The 17,191-nt window shown below is 41.5% G+C and overlaps 1 protein-coding gene across 1 annotated transcript; it reads left to right on the plus strand.

Moving 5' to 3' along the window:
- Positions 1-6,318: 6,318 nt before the first annotated feature.
- On the plus strand, positions 6,319-15,036 carry LOC137286554 (retinol dehydrogenase 12-like). Its single transcript, XM_067818479.1, has 8 exons — positions 6,319-6,617; positions 7,450-7,535; positions 9,034-9,247; positions 9,711-9,745; positions 10,776-10,970; positions 12,788-12,938; positions 13,338-13,464; positions 14,151-15,036. The coding sequence occupies exons 1-8, from the start codon at positions 6,542-6,544 to the stop codon at positions 14,260-14,262; spliced, it is 996 nt and encodes a 331-aa protein (XP_067674580.1). The 5' UTR covers positions 6,319-6,541; the 3' UTR covers positions 14,263-15,036.
- Positions 15,037-17,191: the final 2,155 nt, after the last annotated feature.

Genomic DNA, 17,191 nt, shown 5'->3' on the forward strand with positions numbered 1-17,191 from the left:
AATCTTGTGTGATGCGTCGCGAAATCGTGTATCGTGTGCAAACATGCTTTGAGTACATTATCTTCATAAACACGACTGTACCAATAAATCTACAACTTCACACAATTTCTTGAAGCAGTATTGACACTCGCAATTTTGTCCAAGAGGTTCGAATCCAAATATTAATTTATCCGGCAGAAAGGGCACGTTTAAATGCTAATATATAGCCATTATTTTGGGTTAATTATGTAATTCATTTCGGTATATATGTAATGAGGGGCTTTATGGATGAGGAACACAGCAAATACAATTATATGCTTACTCCTTCATCAGGTTAATGGTATAAATGTAGTTTAGCAGTGGGTCACAACAGACATGTGTCCCGTTGATGAACAGGTTTGAAATAATACCTTATGTTTTAGGAGGTTAGACTGAAGTTTCACTTGGTCTCACTGCATCGGTATTGAGCAAACTTTTCATTATGTTTATTCAACACATTTATGCAGGAAACATAAACTGTTCAATATTTTGTCGTCGTCATTATTTGTGTGGTCCTTCGAAAATCAATTAGCACTGAGAATGGTTTGATTATGCTCTTAAAATCCTATTACTTATATTTCTTCCCTTAAGACATAGACAGCTAAACATCTTTTTCTAGTGCTATACTCCATGGCAAAATGTATAGGCTCACACAAACAACAAAAGGAATCAGTATTTTAAAAATACTGCTGGAAATGAAATTTTATGACATGGAAAGACAAATGTTTCAACATGTAGTAACGATGAACCGTCAAAAGAACTGCGCATCTGGGTATGTGCAAATGAGCCTTAATTCAAGGTGAACCACCTCTTGTGTGTCCCCTTTCTAGTGCATCAACCTTGTGCCTTTAAGCCTCGTACTCGCGCCTCCTCAAGGCCGCTAAAGATTGCTGACGCAGTTTCTGCGGCCTTGATAGAGGGTACGGATGACAAGTAAACGGTGCTCCAGTTCATATATCACATATTGTGAAAATAAAGAAAACGCTTCTGGTAAGACCTTCAAAGCTCAATGAACTGTGATTATAAACGACGCCAATGTGTATGGGTGAACCTGTTTCGTGTGTGGATTATCTTTTTCACGTGTCTGTTGGGTTGATCTGTAGACACAAGATTGAAGGATATTAAATATAAATGTCATAGTCACCAACTTGTTTGAGTTTTTCTTTTAGGGTGTATCCCCATGGAAAACCTTGAAGGGGTCTTTGTTATAAATGTTTGCTCTAAAATGTTTGTTCCGAAAAAGCATTGCTGTAACACACAGAAGTTGTATGCAACACCCTTGAGATATGATCCATTTTGACGAGGTACGGAGGACGTGTACTGTAATGATAATCATGATCTGACGTGTTCATTAGAATGCATGCAAAATACAGGCCGTTCACGACTGTCTACAATAGCGAATATGATCAGCTCAGTCAACCACAGCTACTCGCTCAAGTGAGTCGTCTTGTATTTGTTGCATTTATGGAGCACACACACAGAGGGAGAGAGAGAGAGGGAGAGACGGAGAGACGTACACATGCACACGTACGCACGCACGCACGCACACACGCACAAATCGATCATTATCTATTCCTCAGTTTTAAGGAAATCTTTGGCAGTATATGACCCTTATAATATAGTGTCTGTATGTGCCACCATGGTTAGTTCAAAATCTAGAAGTAAATCAATATTTAAGGCGCACTTCCGATTTCGTTTTTTATCTCTGCTTTCCTATAGGGTACAGTTTTACGGAAGGATGTGGCCTTCAGATTTCAAATCAAACTTTCAAGAAGGTCCTTAAAAGTCTAAGTGAAAGCTGAATAATGCGTCTCTCGTGTGTAGGTGGATGAGTTCAAGGGAACGTCATTATCGATCCCTTCGATTGTTCTATCATCTCATGAGTAAGTAAGTGAATTGTAAAAGTGTGTGATATACCAGTGTCTGACACCACCGATTGAAGGTATCACATTTCACAATGTTCGAACAGATTCGTATTCACGGATTACATGGGGCAATGAGGACAATTACTTTGTCTGAATCCCCGACGGGTTAGCAGATCTAGAAACAGTTACATTAACTTTCATTCTCACATACCATTTCACGCCATATTTGTCAGAAAATTATATCTTAAACAGACTGCTCAACAAGCACTGATCCCATATTCTCTTTTAGAAATAATATACCAGGGTGCTTTACAATCCTGGATTAAATAGTTACGTAGTAAAAAAAAAGAAAAAAGAAGAAACTGAGCGTTGCAAAACATCTTTTTTAAATTTGATAGTATAAAAAAGAAAGGTTTCCACTATGAGTAAAACACAGTTTATAGTAATTTTATATTTATTACCATGTGGGATTCGAATCCACATCTTGTTTAAATGGTATTGTGATGTCATAGACGTTGATAGGTTGATATTAATATGATAAGAGGATGGCAGTAAAGTACCTTCAAAGTCATTGACGTATTGAATCCAATGAGCAGGGATCAAGCAACAGAGATCCAAACTCAGTAACACGTATTAAGACCTCAGTACATCACCGCCGTACAGAGACTGTCAAGTAGGCATGGAAGTGTGTGGAATTTGCGTACTTCCACATTAACTGCAGCTGTGCTGTTAAAACATCACCAGTTAAGACGTCGTCTGGCAGATTCGAAGACGTCGTTCTAATTCGTACCATACATGCTCTGTGGATAGATGGGGAATGGGGGATGGGGGCTGGGGTGGGGAGAAGATCATGTGTATTTGCAAATGGTTGAGCATTGTGCTGTTGAAGAAAAGCCATAGGAACATTACGCGTTTGTCCTGGGCCATTTTATTGAATGCCCGAAATTGCCACAAAAAAACGGATCTGTGTATCCCACGTCACTCTACCCTGATAAACAAGTAGCTGGGTTCTCAGACATGCACTTATTAAACCAAAAACCGTCACGAAACCATCCCCAAAACGATTCCTCACCACGACAGAGGCATGCGCATAACACTCCCAATGACGTCCATAGGCACCGTAACTTCCGTCACAACGGGATGCGGTAAATGTACTCGTCTGTAAAAACACAACCTCCACCGTAACCGAGATTGATAAGTCTGTGAAACTAAACCTCCACCACAACCGAGGCTGACAGACGTGACGTCATTTGACGATCGGTTGCATGACTGGACGTCGAGGTCGTATCCTTTAATGCTTTGTTTGTGTGTTTGTTGTTGTTAACATTACCCACAACAATATACCACTGATATAAGGGAGGTCTGTAAGTAATCACTTCTGAACCAGACAATCCAGTGACTGGCATCATTAGCATCGATATGCGATTGGGATTCGAACACATACTACAGTCATGTGAGCGAGCCCGACCATACGATACTCATACGACAAGCATTGGACAATGTACGCACAGTATGTCGGTAATATGGATTATCTTGCCTGGCCATTCAAACTATAGTTTTACGATTGATGTGAAACACGTGATGTTAGTAGCGCAGTTGTCCAAAGACACCCTTGTCCAAGGTTCGATTTCACACAATCAAATGTAAAGCCTATATAATTCTGGTTTCCCCCACCGTGGTACTGCTAAATATTTCTAAAACGTCTGATTATAGATTAATGAAGGCATTGCTAGAGAGGCTTTCCACAAGGACGTAGTCGAAGAATGTTCTGGGACCGTACTCCTCACAGTAGTAAATGCCCTTTCACGTGTTCTCTTTGTAAAGTAAACATGTAAATACTAGCATATATCTCTATGATTATTTACCTGTATTCAATGATATTGTTAATCTAGAAAATACTTGGTTCAAAACAGCTGTATGTCATTTTTAGGGAGACTTATATTTACAGTTTAGAGGCTCAGCATGATATTTTGCTGAAAGGGTTTTGTCATTAACGTGTACTTGCCAAACAAGGCAACACAACAAGGAATCCAGTTCTTACAATTGATTGTTTCGTAAGTCAAACAACTATCAGAGCAATATCAGAGTTTCATTGTTGCTGAAGCCACCGTATTTGCTAATGATGTCAGTGCATTGTTGGTTAAGTCCTTTATCTGATACATGTATATTGTGTTGAACGACAATAGTTGAGATCAGGATGGAGGTTGGGTTGTTGGTAGAAGGGTCGGGGTAGAAAGGTTGTTGTAGAAGGGTTGAGGTATAAAGGTTGTTGTAGAAGGGTTGGGGTAGAAAGGTAAAAGGATGGTTGGGGTAGAGAGGTTGCTGTAGAAGGATTGGGGTAGAAAGGTTGTTGTAGAAGGGTTGGGGTAGAAAGGTAAAAGGAGGATTGGGGTAGAAAGGTTGTTGTAGAAAGGTTAGGGTGGAATGGTTGGGGTTGACGGGTTTGTGTGGAAGGGTTGGGGTATAGGGATGCGGTGGAAGGGTTGTGATGAAGTGATTGGACATAGGAGGTGGGGCGGAAGGGTTAGGATACAGGGGTTGGGGTGGAAGGATAGGTTTGAAAGGTTTGGGTGGAAAGGTTGGGTGAAATGGTTGGGATGTAGGTGTTGTGGAAGGGGTACGACATAGGGGCGGGTGGAAGTTTTTGCATGGAATAGTTGGGATGGGGGATGGGGGGTGGGGGTGGTGTAGAAGGGTTGGGTGGGAGGGTTAGGATGGGAGGAATAGGGGTGGAAGGTTGGGATGGAGGGGTTGAGGTAGAAGAGTTGGGATATATGGCAGGATAGAAGGGTTGAGGTAGAAAAGTTGGTGTGAAAGTATTGGGATATAGGAGGTGGTGTGGAATGGTTGGGTGGAAGGGTTAGGGCGGAATGGTTAGGGTAGTGGGGGTGGGATATAGGGGTGGGGTAGAAGGGTAGGGGTAGATGGGTTGGGTACAAGGGTTGGTTTGGATTGGATTGGAAGGTTTGGGATATAGGAGGTGGGTTGAAAGGTTGGTGTGGAAGGGTTGAGATATTGGGGTGGGGTAGAAAGGTTGGGAATGGAAGGGTTAGCTTAGAAGGGTTAAAATGGGGGAGATGGCCTCAAAATGAATATGTAAATAATTCACAAAAACATACAGAATAATTGTGATGATAATTAACACATAGGTACAGGGGGGATTGAGGTGAAGGTGAAGGAAGATTGTATAATCGACCTTCGTATGGGATTGATAAACTATTGCAAGTTGGTTCATAGTAGCTTTTATTTACCACTGGAACGTAGTTTTACTATTGAGTTCACCCGTCATGACGGGATCGAGGGTTGTCTTCACAGAGTCTCAGGTGTTCTCTGTGTGGAACCAGGGAGCCTATATAGAGAGATGTTACAGAGTATCCCTGGTGGAACTAAGTCCTAAACTCATTCCGCCACACCAAACCAAGATTCATAACAGTGAACTCTTGCTTGACTGAATGATTGATCATTCTTCGTTCACTGGTGATGCGTTTGATGCAGTAGTGGTGTACAGCTTAGAGCCTTTTGAAAACGTTTGTAGCATTTTGTTCCAATCCAAATATCAAGTGTAGATCGGGAAAAACGATCGTGGGTCCGAAAAAGAGAAATCGACATCTTCCAGAGTATATCAATGTCATGTGGCAAAATGAAATGATTATTATTAAATAGAATTACTTATTTGGCTACCAGGTTATTTTCATTGTTGTCATGGGTCCAGCATCCTGCGATAGTTATTGAAATAGCCTTCCTAGCTAATTTCCTGTCATTGTAAGCGATGAGTTGTGTTATATATGGGCCTGAGCTGCTCTAGATCACTGATCGTATTAGATGACACGCAGTCACAAACGAGGCAAAGTGGCGCTGAACCTGGTCCGCGATCTCGCACTTGGTGACAGGGACCGAATGCACTCAACGAAGAACACACCAAGCATTTACCAATAAATAGCTTGAAATGCTGTACGCAATTTATTCACAAGAGCAGTGTTCGAAATAGCCTATGACCCGCGTATAACCCTGTCAGGCCAGTAATTCTCCACAGTGACTGGCAGGACTGGCTAGTACATTTCATGGGGCCACTTTGTAAATATATAACTCTTTCCGACTTGTTAAGTTATAATGCACTCTTGCATCATGCAAGATTATGGACTGATAATAATAGCCATCACATTAGCAACGCAATGATGAATCTTCTTTTCATATATTCTAAAAATCTTTTGCTTAGTGTCCACATTCAAATTTTGCTAGTATATTATTTTGTGGGCTAGTAACTTTCAACCATACAGCTAGTCTCATTGTCTAGCAAAGTTTGGAAACTGTTTCGTACTCTGCTCTACAGACGAACTGACAGTTGACGACATGCACTGTATAGGGTTTGCTAATGATGCAAGGGAAGCAACTCTTCACGGCTAGCAACGTTCAACTGTGATGTTGTTTACAGGCTATTTATAGACCATTTATCGCCCCGTGTTCTCGAGGTTCGACAAGTCACGAGGACGGTACTGGGCATAACGACTGAAGGTGATACGAACTCAAAGGGTTGAGAACCGGACATGACTCAACTGCTAGTCGTATAAACATACATACAAGACGAAGGATGTTAAGTTAACGCTTACTGCGAACAAATACAAAGAACGACGAGGGTTGTAAATTTTGTAAACATCGGAATGGGGTCCTCCCCCAGTTTTCCCGTTGTCTCTCTCCCGAGAGAAAGGATCATCGTCATCACTGGTGGCAACACAGGTAAGTTTTGTGGCATGAGATCATCCGTCATGCGATCTATCGTTCATGCATGAATGGTTTAAGAATTGCCGCTTCCGTTTGTTAATTACTTCCTATATAGCTACTTTGCAGACTGTTTATATTTTCTGTAAATTGTGGACGTAACAAAACGTTTTTGCACCGGCCGACTGTCAAAGATTGACATTCAGAGAATGAATGTAAACGTTATGAATATGTGTGAGAGAAAGTCCAGAACTGAGTTTATGTAACTTGGCCCCACATTTCCGCATGTGGAAACATTTGAACATAAACAGTTACCTCCCTTTGAGTACTGATCGCGTGTGCGTGTGCGAAGTCTCTCTCTCTCTCTCTCTCTCTCTCTCTCTCTCTCTCTGTGTGTGTGTGTGTGTACGTGTGTACATGTGTGTGGATCAGTGTACATCTATCTCTCTATATGGTAGAAGTGTATACACATACATACATATGTGTGTGTGTTTGTTTACATTTTGTCGCTGACTTGGTTGATATACGTAGATCAATGTTCATGATAATCACGAGATTGAATGTATACATGTAAATTTGTATGTTAATAATGTGTTTCTGGGCAATGAGAGTGTGTACCAAGTCCTGCTTCGTCACGTTCCTTACAAATGTTCAAATTTCCATTACAAACTGAACTTTAGAAACATATTGGTCAGGAGAATCAAGATAAAGCGAAATAAGATAAAACAGGCCACATGTACTGCCCTTATTGAGGCTTCTTGTACAGGTTGAAAAAGTCCCCACCCACTTCACACACCCTATGATCATCATAGTATCATATGATACCGTTTTACGTTGTTCTCACTGTCAGGTATTGGCTACGAGACGGCTAAACACATCGCAATGATGGGAGCCACGGTCATCATAGCCTGTCGGTCGGAACAGAGAGCTACCGATGTGAGTATCTATCTATGCAGATGCATGTCCGCTGTCAGCATTGCTCTAATCTTCAAGTATAGCTGTGTTGTAACATATATCTATCAATTAATAAACGGAACTTTAAAGAGCTGTGTAGTGGGTATTGATTGTTTGGGGTTTTTTTGGTAGAGGGCTAAACAATTAAAGTATTCTTCGGGTAAACAGGGATGAACCGTTTTTCCTTTGTGTGTGTGTTACTGTGTTTCTTATGTATACCCAGTCGCTTTACAGAGTTGTGCCCCTTGCGCCGGCGGTCTGTTATCGTGGGGTACGGTTTAAATGCACCGGAATAATATTTGTATGGTTATCAACAACATATATGGTGAAGGTCTGGCGCCAACATTACTTCCGGCGTCCCACTCTCATCTTACACTCTTACTGTATCTGAAATACTGTGGAGCTCCGTGCTGAATCCAGCTCACTCAATACTGATACATGTAGACAATTACCTTTTCTGTACAAACAGTCGTCAAAATATGTAACAAAGGTGTTGGTAATATGATTTTACACAAATGCATTGTAAAAAATCGATTTTAATTGAAAATGATTTGATGACATTTCTTACAAGGATTAGAAAGGCCTCTACACAACACAACAGAAGTAACCATCCAGCTGAAATGCAGCAAAGATCATTCACTGTCTGGAAATACAAATCCAGATTAGTTTCATAAATTCGTTACAGTTCTGCGTCGCCAATGACGACACTAAGTTTTCATTAATATTAACCACCTGAAGTACCGTTGAACGGTGAAAGATCTTGTGGAGACAATTTTACCAAGAAGAAGTATCTGGACTCATCATTAATATATTTATTGCTTATACACCTGTGGCAATCACCAATTTACACATACGTGTGTGTATATGTAGTAGTAGTAGTAGTAGTAGTAGCAGCAGTAGTAGTAGTAGTAGTAGTAGTAGTAGTAGTAGTAGTAGTTCCACCGTCAGTTCGCGACACCCATAGTAGTTCCACCGTCAGTCCGCGGTAGTGTAATGGGTAGAGTGTCTCCCAGGAGAACAGCAAGTTCGATCCCCGGCTGCGTCATGCTACATGACGCCAACAGAGGTTACTTGTTGCCCTGCCTCTCAGAATTAAGGATAACCGAGTATGTGCTGGGAGTTGGTCAGTATACTATGCGTGAGTAGGGTGTATGTGTTAACCTGCGGTGTGGTATCTCGGCGGGATAGCACATAGCGGCTTCATTTCAGTACTGGGGCGGTGTGATAGCCTAGTGGTTAAGGCGTTCGCTCGTCACACCGAAAACTCTGGTTCGATTCCCCATGTTTGTACAGCGTGGGAAGCCCATTTCTTGTGTCCCCCGTATAGCTGGAGTACTGCTAAAGGCGGCGTAAAACTGTACTCACTCTTACAAGTACCTTATGACGCAAACCCACTCGCATGCACGCACGTACAGAGTAGAGACACCAGCTTTATTTCCGGCACCTCAACTCAACACCAGTCCGCCTATTTCACTTTCAGGCCATTAGAAGAATGAATGACGAATACCACGAGGACAAGAAAAACGGCAAGCTTAAGGAGGGACACATAAATGAAGACAAACTTCCGGTGGACTTCATGCTGCTGGACCTAGCTTCACTGAAATCAACGATGGAGTTCATTGAAGCATTCAAGTCATCCGGGCGGAAACTTCACGTTTTGTTGTGTAATGCTGGACTGGCAGTTGTACCGAGAGGTAATTATTACAGAGTTGCGTCCCCTAACCCCGTCAGGATCGGGTTATACTTAATATGCCATTACGGAATGCATAGCTGAACTGTTGTTGATAGCGGGTTGACGACGCGTTGATTTTCCTCTTGTATGTTGCAAACCAATGAGAAATATCATATAGTTTGTATTAATCATACGTCTGCGTTACAATAGGTTATGTAAGCTTGTCATGAGTGATGACCAAGTGGATTGAATGGCCAGGCTGAGTGTATTTTATGCAGTCATACTAAGACTTGTCTGGTCAAGCCTGGATCAGTTTCAAACTGTCGTCAGATAAGTTATCAATAGATATTCCAGAGAGCGATTGTGAAGAAAACCTGCTGTGTTTTGTCAATGCAAAACTTTCCTTTCATTTTAATGTTATTTAACCGTATCAAACAACTAAATGATGCTGTGATCAAGTTATTGGCCTGACATCTCGCTTTCAGGTCACACAGAGGATGGTTATGAGACTCACTTTCAGGTAAATCAGCTTAGCTTACCCAAGAACACGCACGTTAATACAGAAGAATATGTAATGACATAATAGCTATTGATCATTCTATTAATGGAGGTAAATGTTCTAATCTGCTGTGCTGAAGACTAGCAAGCGTCATTGTTGCTACGTAATCTGAACCCTCAATCACACAGGATTGATAGCAGCGTTCCGGATTATTCGTAGGAATGACAAGTGTGTATGGATATTTCTGTATTGTACAATTGCGACGTTTCGGTATTATGCTTATACCGTTTTCAAGTATGAGGAAAAACATCTATACCGGAACGGCACAACTGTATAATAAAGAACTTGATCATCCGTAAAGACTTCCTACTTCTTAAGAAAGCCTCTCAAATAGTTCACTGTGATACATGACGAGAAATTCACACATTTGTTAAAATATTTATGTAATCACGACAACAATCAGGAATTGTTCAGGAAGCCTCCTGATTCAGCCATGTCCAGACAAATTCGTCCCGATTGTCCTGTTCCAGATCACAATTGTATCCCGCATGGTAAAAACGACCAAATCTGCCCAGGCACTGTACCGGTTCTCCTGAATACGATCTTTGAGAGGTCTGGGAGTTGACAATGAACCACACTTGATCTGGACGCAATCCTGGCTCAGTAGTCCTAAACCGACAATGAAATATAGCTCCAATTCATGCCCGTTCACCACGACATCCCAATCCTCAGGATACCGTCCAGACAGCACAGTTCATTCTACCGCACAACGATTTTGATCCAATATAGCAGACTCTCTCGAGAAGTAGTTAAGATTGTTATCGGGCTAGACAAAATCGACTTAGCCTCCCAAACGTTACGGGATCCACCTACTGTCGGAGGTGCTTGTCTGACCCTTCTGGACCTTCCGCGATCCATAGGACGTTTGAACGACTATTTCACTTTTCGTCTCGTAGCCCAGTTTGATCTCAAACAGGAGACATATTGTATAGGCATTGTGTGATCGCCGCATTGAACACTGATTTATTAGCTGATGTATTACCTTTGCCAGGTGAACTACCTGAGCCACTTCCTGATTGTCGCTCATCTGCTGCCTATCATGAAGACCTCGGGAGAAGACTGCAGGATTGTGTTCACGTCAAGTCTGGCTCACAAAGGAGCAAGGTTCGACCTTGAGAAGGCACAAGCCCAGAATCCATCTGACTATGGGCGAATGCGTTACTATTCCAACTCAAAGATGTATCAGGTGCTGTAGCCTTTTAGTTTGGTTTACCTCTTTTTATCAATACAGTTTCTCCGTGACATAGAATTCCTAAAACTCCATTCTAAGTATTCCATGATGCTGGATATGTTTCGAAGAACGAGCGTAAACATACATAATTCATTACTTGACACAATACATCAACATTAACGTATGTTGGAGACCCTTGTGTATGGCATACCATCAATACAACAGGAGCAACTGATAATGATACGAGGGGATGTCAATACGTTTTGAGCCTTGAACATTTTTCATACCCAGGTGTCGCAGCCTATGGTACGACACTGAACCTTGGGGTGTAGCTGATGTGATATATAAGTTTTGGTATCCTACTCTCAGAAGTTATTGAACAGCTCACATTGACAGAAAGAGACCCCCCTCACGGCAGTGAAAATGAATAAAATTGAGTATAGAGCAGTAATTAAGTTTTTAGTTCTTGAAGGAAACTCCGCGAAGAACATTGAAGAAAGGCTTTCAGCAGTTTATGGGAAGTCTTCCCCTTCATCTGCTACCATCAAACGATGGGTCAATGAATTTAAGCATGGTAGAGAGAGTCTTGAAGATGACCCCCGTCCAGGTCGCCCAACAACAAGCACTAGTCAGGAAAACATTGACAGAGAGCATAGTCTTGTGCTGGAAAATCGTCGAATCACACTGCACGAGTTAATGGGGACCACAGGCATTTCACACGGATCCATAGAGACAATTCTTCATGAACATCTCGTCATGTCAAAGATGTGCGCAAGATGGGTGCCAAGAATGCTTACAGATGAAATGAAGCAAACAAGGGTCACCATAAGTAACTCCATGCTAACCAGATGCAACAAGAATCCACCACTATGATCCTGAGAGCAAACAAGAATCCTTGGAATGGAAACATGTCACTTCTCCCAGGACCAAAAAGTTCAGAGCCTCCAGATCAGTGCAGAAGGTAATGGCGACAGTCATCTCGGATAGCAAAGGCGTCATCCACATAGATTACTTACCAAAAGGAAGAACAATGAATGTGGAATATTACGCTAACTTGTTGGGGCAAGTGCGACAGTCAATCAACGAGAAGCGCCGGGGCAAAATCAGACGTGGTATTCTTCTACATCAAGACAATGCTCCAGTACACACCTCTCGGGTTGCAGCCGCTGCTGTCCAGGAATGCGGGTACGAAATCTTGCCGCATTCCCCCTACTCTCCAGACCTGGCACCAAGTGATTACCATCTGTTCCCAAATCTCAAGAAACACTTGCGTGGTCGTAGATTTCAGGATGATAATGAGCTTATTGCTACTACTGAGGCTTGGTTTGAGGACCAAAATGGCTACAGAGATGCCATCAGCGCCTGGCAGAAAAGATGGAACAAGTGTCTTGACTCACAAGGGGACTTATGTTGAAAAATAAATGTGGTTCATACCAATATTTTGTGTTTTTCTATGCAAGGCTCAAAACTTATTGACATCCCCTCGTATATCAAAAATGGCCACAGTTCACTGAAGAAAGTGAAGAAGAAATTTAAGATCTTGTCAATTAACTTTTGTCAAAAAGCATTTACTGTGTAGGACTATTCTCTTCATTGTAAATTTTGTTGAAGGGTCTTGTCGTGCTTGCCCTAGTTACTTTGCTGAAGTTAGTTTCAGGGTGGGTTTGCTCTGTGCGCCAATTCTGATAGTTGATTAATGAATGGAATTGTTGTAAAGCAAATTCCTTTTATGTTAAAGTATGAAGTAACAGGGTATAATCCATTTCAAGACTTAAATCTTTCCAGTCTTAGTTTTCAGTTATGTTTACAATACAATCGTGCATCTGTTATAGATTCAACACATGTTCTGTCTTTCACGCCGACTGAGAGGAAGTGACATCACTGTGACGTCAATGCATCCGGGTACTGTCTCCACCGAGATCACAAGAAACTACAGTGATATGAAGTGTTTCTCGTGCTTAGTCAGCTGTCTTGACAGTATGAGTAAGTGAGAGTTTCATGATATTAGTTTCATGTAGATACATTTTCATGTACATTGTGACAGTTGTCACAATATGGCAGTTGTCACAATGTTTTCCAGTGATTAAGGATTGTAGTGGACATTTGCTATGAGTATGGAATCGTGTCGTAGACAAGTTTACGTAATCTTCTTTCAGTCGTAACGATCCTCTAGTCCAGAGAACCTCATGCTGCTAACGGGATCAAGTGGTTAGTTTTTCTGATTGGCGTAGATCAATGCTGAAAATGTCGATCACTTAATCCTGACTCAATATTTGTTGTATCGCCGTCATATCACGAGAGTATTACTGATTTCAGTGTTAAATCAACTAAAACATCGTAGCCTATTATTTACAGTTGAAATAAATTATTTGCCAATTACAGAAGTTCTACGTACGCCGTATCAAGGGGCAGTGACTCTGATTGATGTGGCTGTAAACCCAAAACATAAAGGAGTAACGGATGTGTACTTTGTTGACTGCAAATCCTCATCCATAGCACGACTTGCCCGGTACGTTGATGCAGATATCGCTTGATGATGTTCAGAACATGTTTACTTTAGACTGAGAGAGTCGGTAAGTGAGTGAGTGAGTGAGAGTTTGAATCAACGCCTTAACTTTGTTATGTCTATGCGAGGGTTTCTAGGATTAGGTTTAAGTGAGAGTGAAACCCGTCGCGAACGATGGAAGGGCTGAGTACACCGTTCATGACAGAAATCGAAGGTGCCAGGGGCTTGATAAACTAAAGGCCACAATCACTGAATCATGGCGAATCTGGGATCGGATGGTATATTGTGATATATACATGATTCTGGCACCCGGGGGTTCTCAGACGGCTCAACCACTCATGCCCTCCTTGCTTGTGATTTCAGGCCTACAGCATGCGTGTTGGTATTGGGTGAGTGAGTGAGTTTTACGCCGCAGTCGGCTATATTGTAGGGGTTTGTAAATAAGACCAGACAGTCCAATCATGAACAGCATGAGCAGCGCTCTGCGAAATGGGGATACAATGACAACCAAGTCAGCGAGCCTGACCACCAGGTGCCGTTAGTTCCCGCATACGACAAGAATGGCTTAATGGAGACCAATATTCTAACCAGGACCTTCACGGAATACATGTTTGTATAATGCCTCTGATGCGAATAGTGCAGAGATTGTAAAGCGTTTAAACCACTGAGGTTCAATCAATTTTTTTCAGGAATGAGCAGTACCAGGAAGATCTGTGGAACTATTCTGTAGAGTGCCTGAAGCAATATCTGCCCCCAGATGTCACTGCGTCACTTGATATACCTCAAGATAGTTACCAGTAATTCCTACCTCAGAAACAAATAAACGTCAGTCACAAAAGGTAGACATCGAGCGCTCACTCCAGTCGCTGCCTATTCGCCATATGCGGTCTACACTATCGGACCTTTGTCTGTATTAGTCGAATTCTCTAACGTGCTGTTATCACACTGGCTTCGTGAGCGGAAAGTGAATTCTATTCTCGGGGTTGCGCAGCAGAGAGAAACTGACCAGTCTTCCTAGATGAGAGAGAAGCGAGCAAAGGTTGGCAACGTACTTCAACCCTCGCTTCCATCGATGTCGCCACCATCAAGGGTATACACCCATTTCTTCGATCACTAGGCTATGCGCTCAGATTTCAAAAGCCATTATTAATAATTTCTTAAGTGAAATATATTATATTCAACATTTTAAGCGCGACTCGTGGTATGTCAGATCGTTCTTCGCCTCCATTCCCCAGCCAGCATCCGGTTCAACGGAGTGAAGGAACAGACCAGGAGGGTATTGTACTTGTTAAATTACGTGTCCGCCATAGAAAATACTCTTTAAGTTGCCTCCCCTGTTTCATTCGCACACTGCGCCAAAAGTTTTTGTATGTAGTGTAAATGTTACGAAAACTCAATGACAACGACGACAGATACGAAACATAAGTTATGATCTCAGGGATGCGTTTTCTATGGACACATATCACATATGGTACTACATGTGATGTATTCTTGTACCATTTATTGATTAAATAAATTCAGTTTCCTAGAGTTTTGATATTCATAAACGAATTCTCTGAGGAAAACAAAACGATATTATTGTAGTTTTTGTTGTTTGTTTTTGGCATTATGGAATGATTTGGGACCATATCCCACAACCAAGTAGGCATCATGTACCTGAACCATAATTACCTTAAGCAAAACAGCAACAACAAACAGCTAAATCCGAACCGTCTAGAACAGATTTGTGCGCAGGACATGGGGTCCATACTATACTATGCTATACTATACTGTACTGTACTGTACTGTACTGTACTGTACTGTACTGTACTGTACTGTACTATACTATACTATACTGTACTGTACTATACTATACTATACTATACTATACTATACTATACTATACTGATCCAGAGGTGGGGTTGGTGCAGGGATGTGCACCTCGCTTTTGTCATGAAACTTTGATAAATTACCTTCGAAAGTCGAGTGAAAATGACGTCTGTGTGTACACGCGCACACACACACACTTCTCAAAAAGCCTGAGGCCGCTCCTGTACCTACTACACCGTATTGCTACATTTTATGGCAACATCAGAGGACTTAAAGATAGAGCTACGTTAAGAAATAGTCACATTCGTTATGAATGTCATGTTTAGTTTAATATGAACACGACCATGGTATTTTAGTTCACATGCTGCATTTCTTTGAACAGCCCTAATTCACAGGTTGTATTGTGTAACAGCAAAAGACTGTACTTCACATACTACATTTTGTAACACAAACGCCGTGCCCTAATTCAAATGCTTCTTTGTGGTGCACAGACATATGACCTTAGATGACTCAGGCTCACACTTTGATTCATCCTATACTGCAGACCATATACCCAGGGTACAATGACACCACAACATATCATTTGGTCACGTGAATGTGATGTGAATAAACAAAACTAATTATCAAGAACTGCGTGCATTAAATACATGTTGTTAATATACTGATAGTGATCTGCTTGTGGATTTTGTGCACAAATACGTTTAATGAAGTTGGTTTTGTTTGGCACAACAGAGGTTAACCAAGGTAAATATTTCATTCGGAATATTTTGGACAGGAAAATATTATGTGAACATCATATCTTCGATGTAGAGATCCATACAATGTTCAAAGTAGATGTCATAGTCGTCCTGCTGTCTGTCCTTCCTGTACCTATTACCTTCAGACTTTTTTTTTCAAATCCAGGAGTATAATGGCAGACACTGGAGGTAGAAACAGACGAATGCCATTCCTGGATAAAGATATCCTGTAATCTTTGTTTGAAAGTTCTCGTACTTAGGTTTTCATCACCAGTTTGTTGTGATAACCATGTCCATGCTGAAACCCGCTGGGGACAGAAGTTTGACCTCCGACACCCAGTTATGTCTTCCATTATCGTCAAGAAGACGATAAACTCTTCTTTGGGTGTCTGAAGGATCACGTCAGTCTGTAACACAACGATAGTGGTGTATAAATCACACGATAAATTCTGAAACGCTTGTGTAGTGCCTTAGACCACAAGCTACATATGGGTGCACAACAACGCATGGTATAGATTTGAAATTCCTTTATTATTTACAACACTTCACTTCCCCGCTGCTTCTTACCCCTTCATCAGGTGAATCACAGAATATGATTTACAAGTAAAGAATTTAAATTTTAATTTTAGCTACATTTTGTGACAAACGCATAGTATGTATATTAAAATATCATCCACAGCTACATTCTGAACCATACTACATGTATATTATTTGTTCTAATCACCATCATTGTTGCTCTGATTACGCTCAAGCTTAAGGGAACCCACTAAACCCACTACTTAGCTATCGTTGGATACAGAAACATGCCCGACAGTTACACATATATACTGGGGTGTGTCCCGGTTGCATCAGACGAATGGCATGTCATGGTTTCCAATATACATTCATTCCTGATAGGCGATACGATCCAGCTCACACAAACAAGTGTGCTTGCCTTGATACGCTCACTGCCCATCAATCCAGTGCTGGTATTGGCACGTATATAAATTGCTTGGACTGGTCACACTAGTCTTTACAAAATGGCAAATGTCCAAGTAAATGAACGGTTGGTTACTAACTCCCAAGGCGGAGAGAACCTTGTTCATATTGGCCACAGAATTAAGACCAGGAGAAACACATTGTGCACTGCCGTTGCATCAGAAATACCTGTCAGGCAACGAAAAACATATCCAACCACTTCGTCA

This window comes from Haliotis asinina, chromosome 6 (assembly GCF_037392515.1).
Source record: "Haliotis asinina isolate JCU_RB_2024 chromosome 6, JCU_Hal_asi_v2, whole genome shotgun sequence".
In the NCBI taxonomy this organism is placed as follows: domain Eukaryota; kingdom Metazoa; phylum Mollusca; class Gastropoda; order Lepetellida; family Haliotidae; genus Haliotis; species Haliotis asinina.

Bases quoted from the DNA above. Each gene is read 5' to 3' on its own strand.
- LOC137286554 (XM_067818479.1), top strand. From the start codon at position 6,542: ATGGGGTCCTCCCCCAGTTTTCCCGTTGTCTCTCTCCCGAGAGAAAGG. The intron at 7,536-9,033 runs GTGAGTATCTAT...TTTCACTTTCAG, and splicing joins CGGAACAGAGAGCTACCGAT to GCCATTAGAAGAATGAATGA. The intron at 9,248-9,710 runs GTAATTATTACA...TCTCGCTTTCAG, and splicing joins ACTGGCAGTTGTACCGAGAG to GTCACACAGAGGATGGTTAT.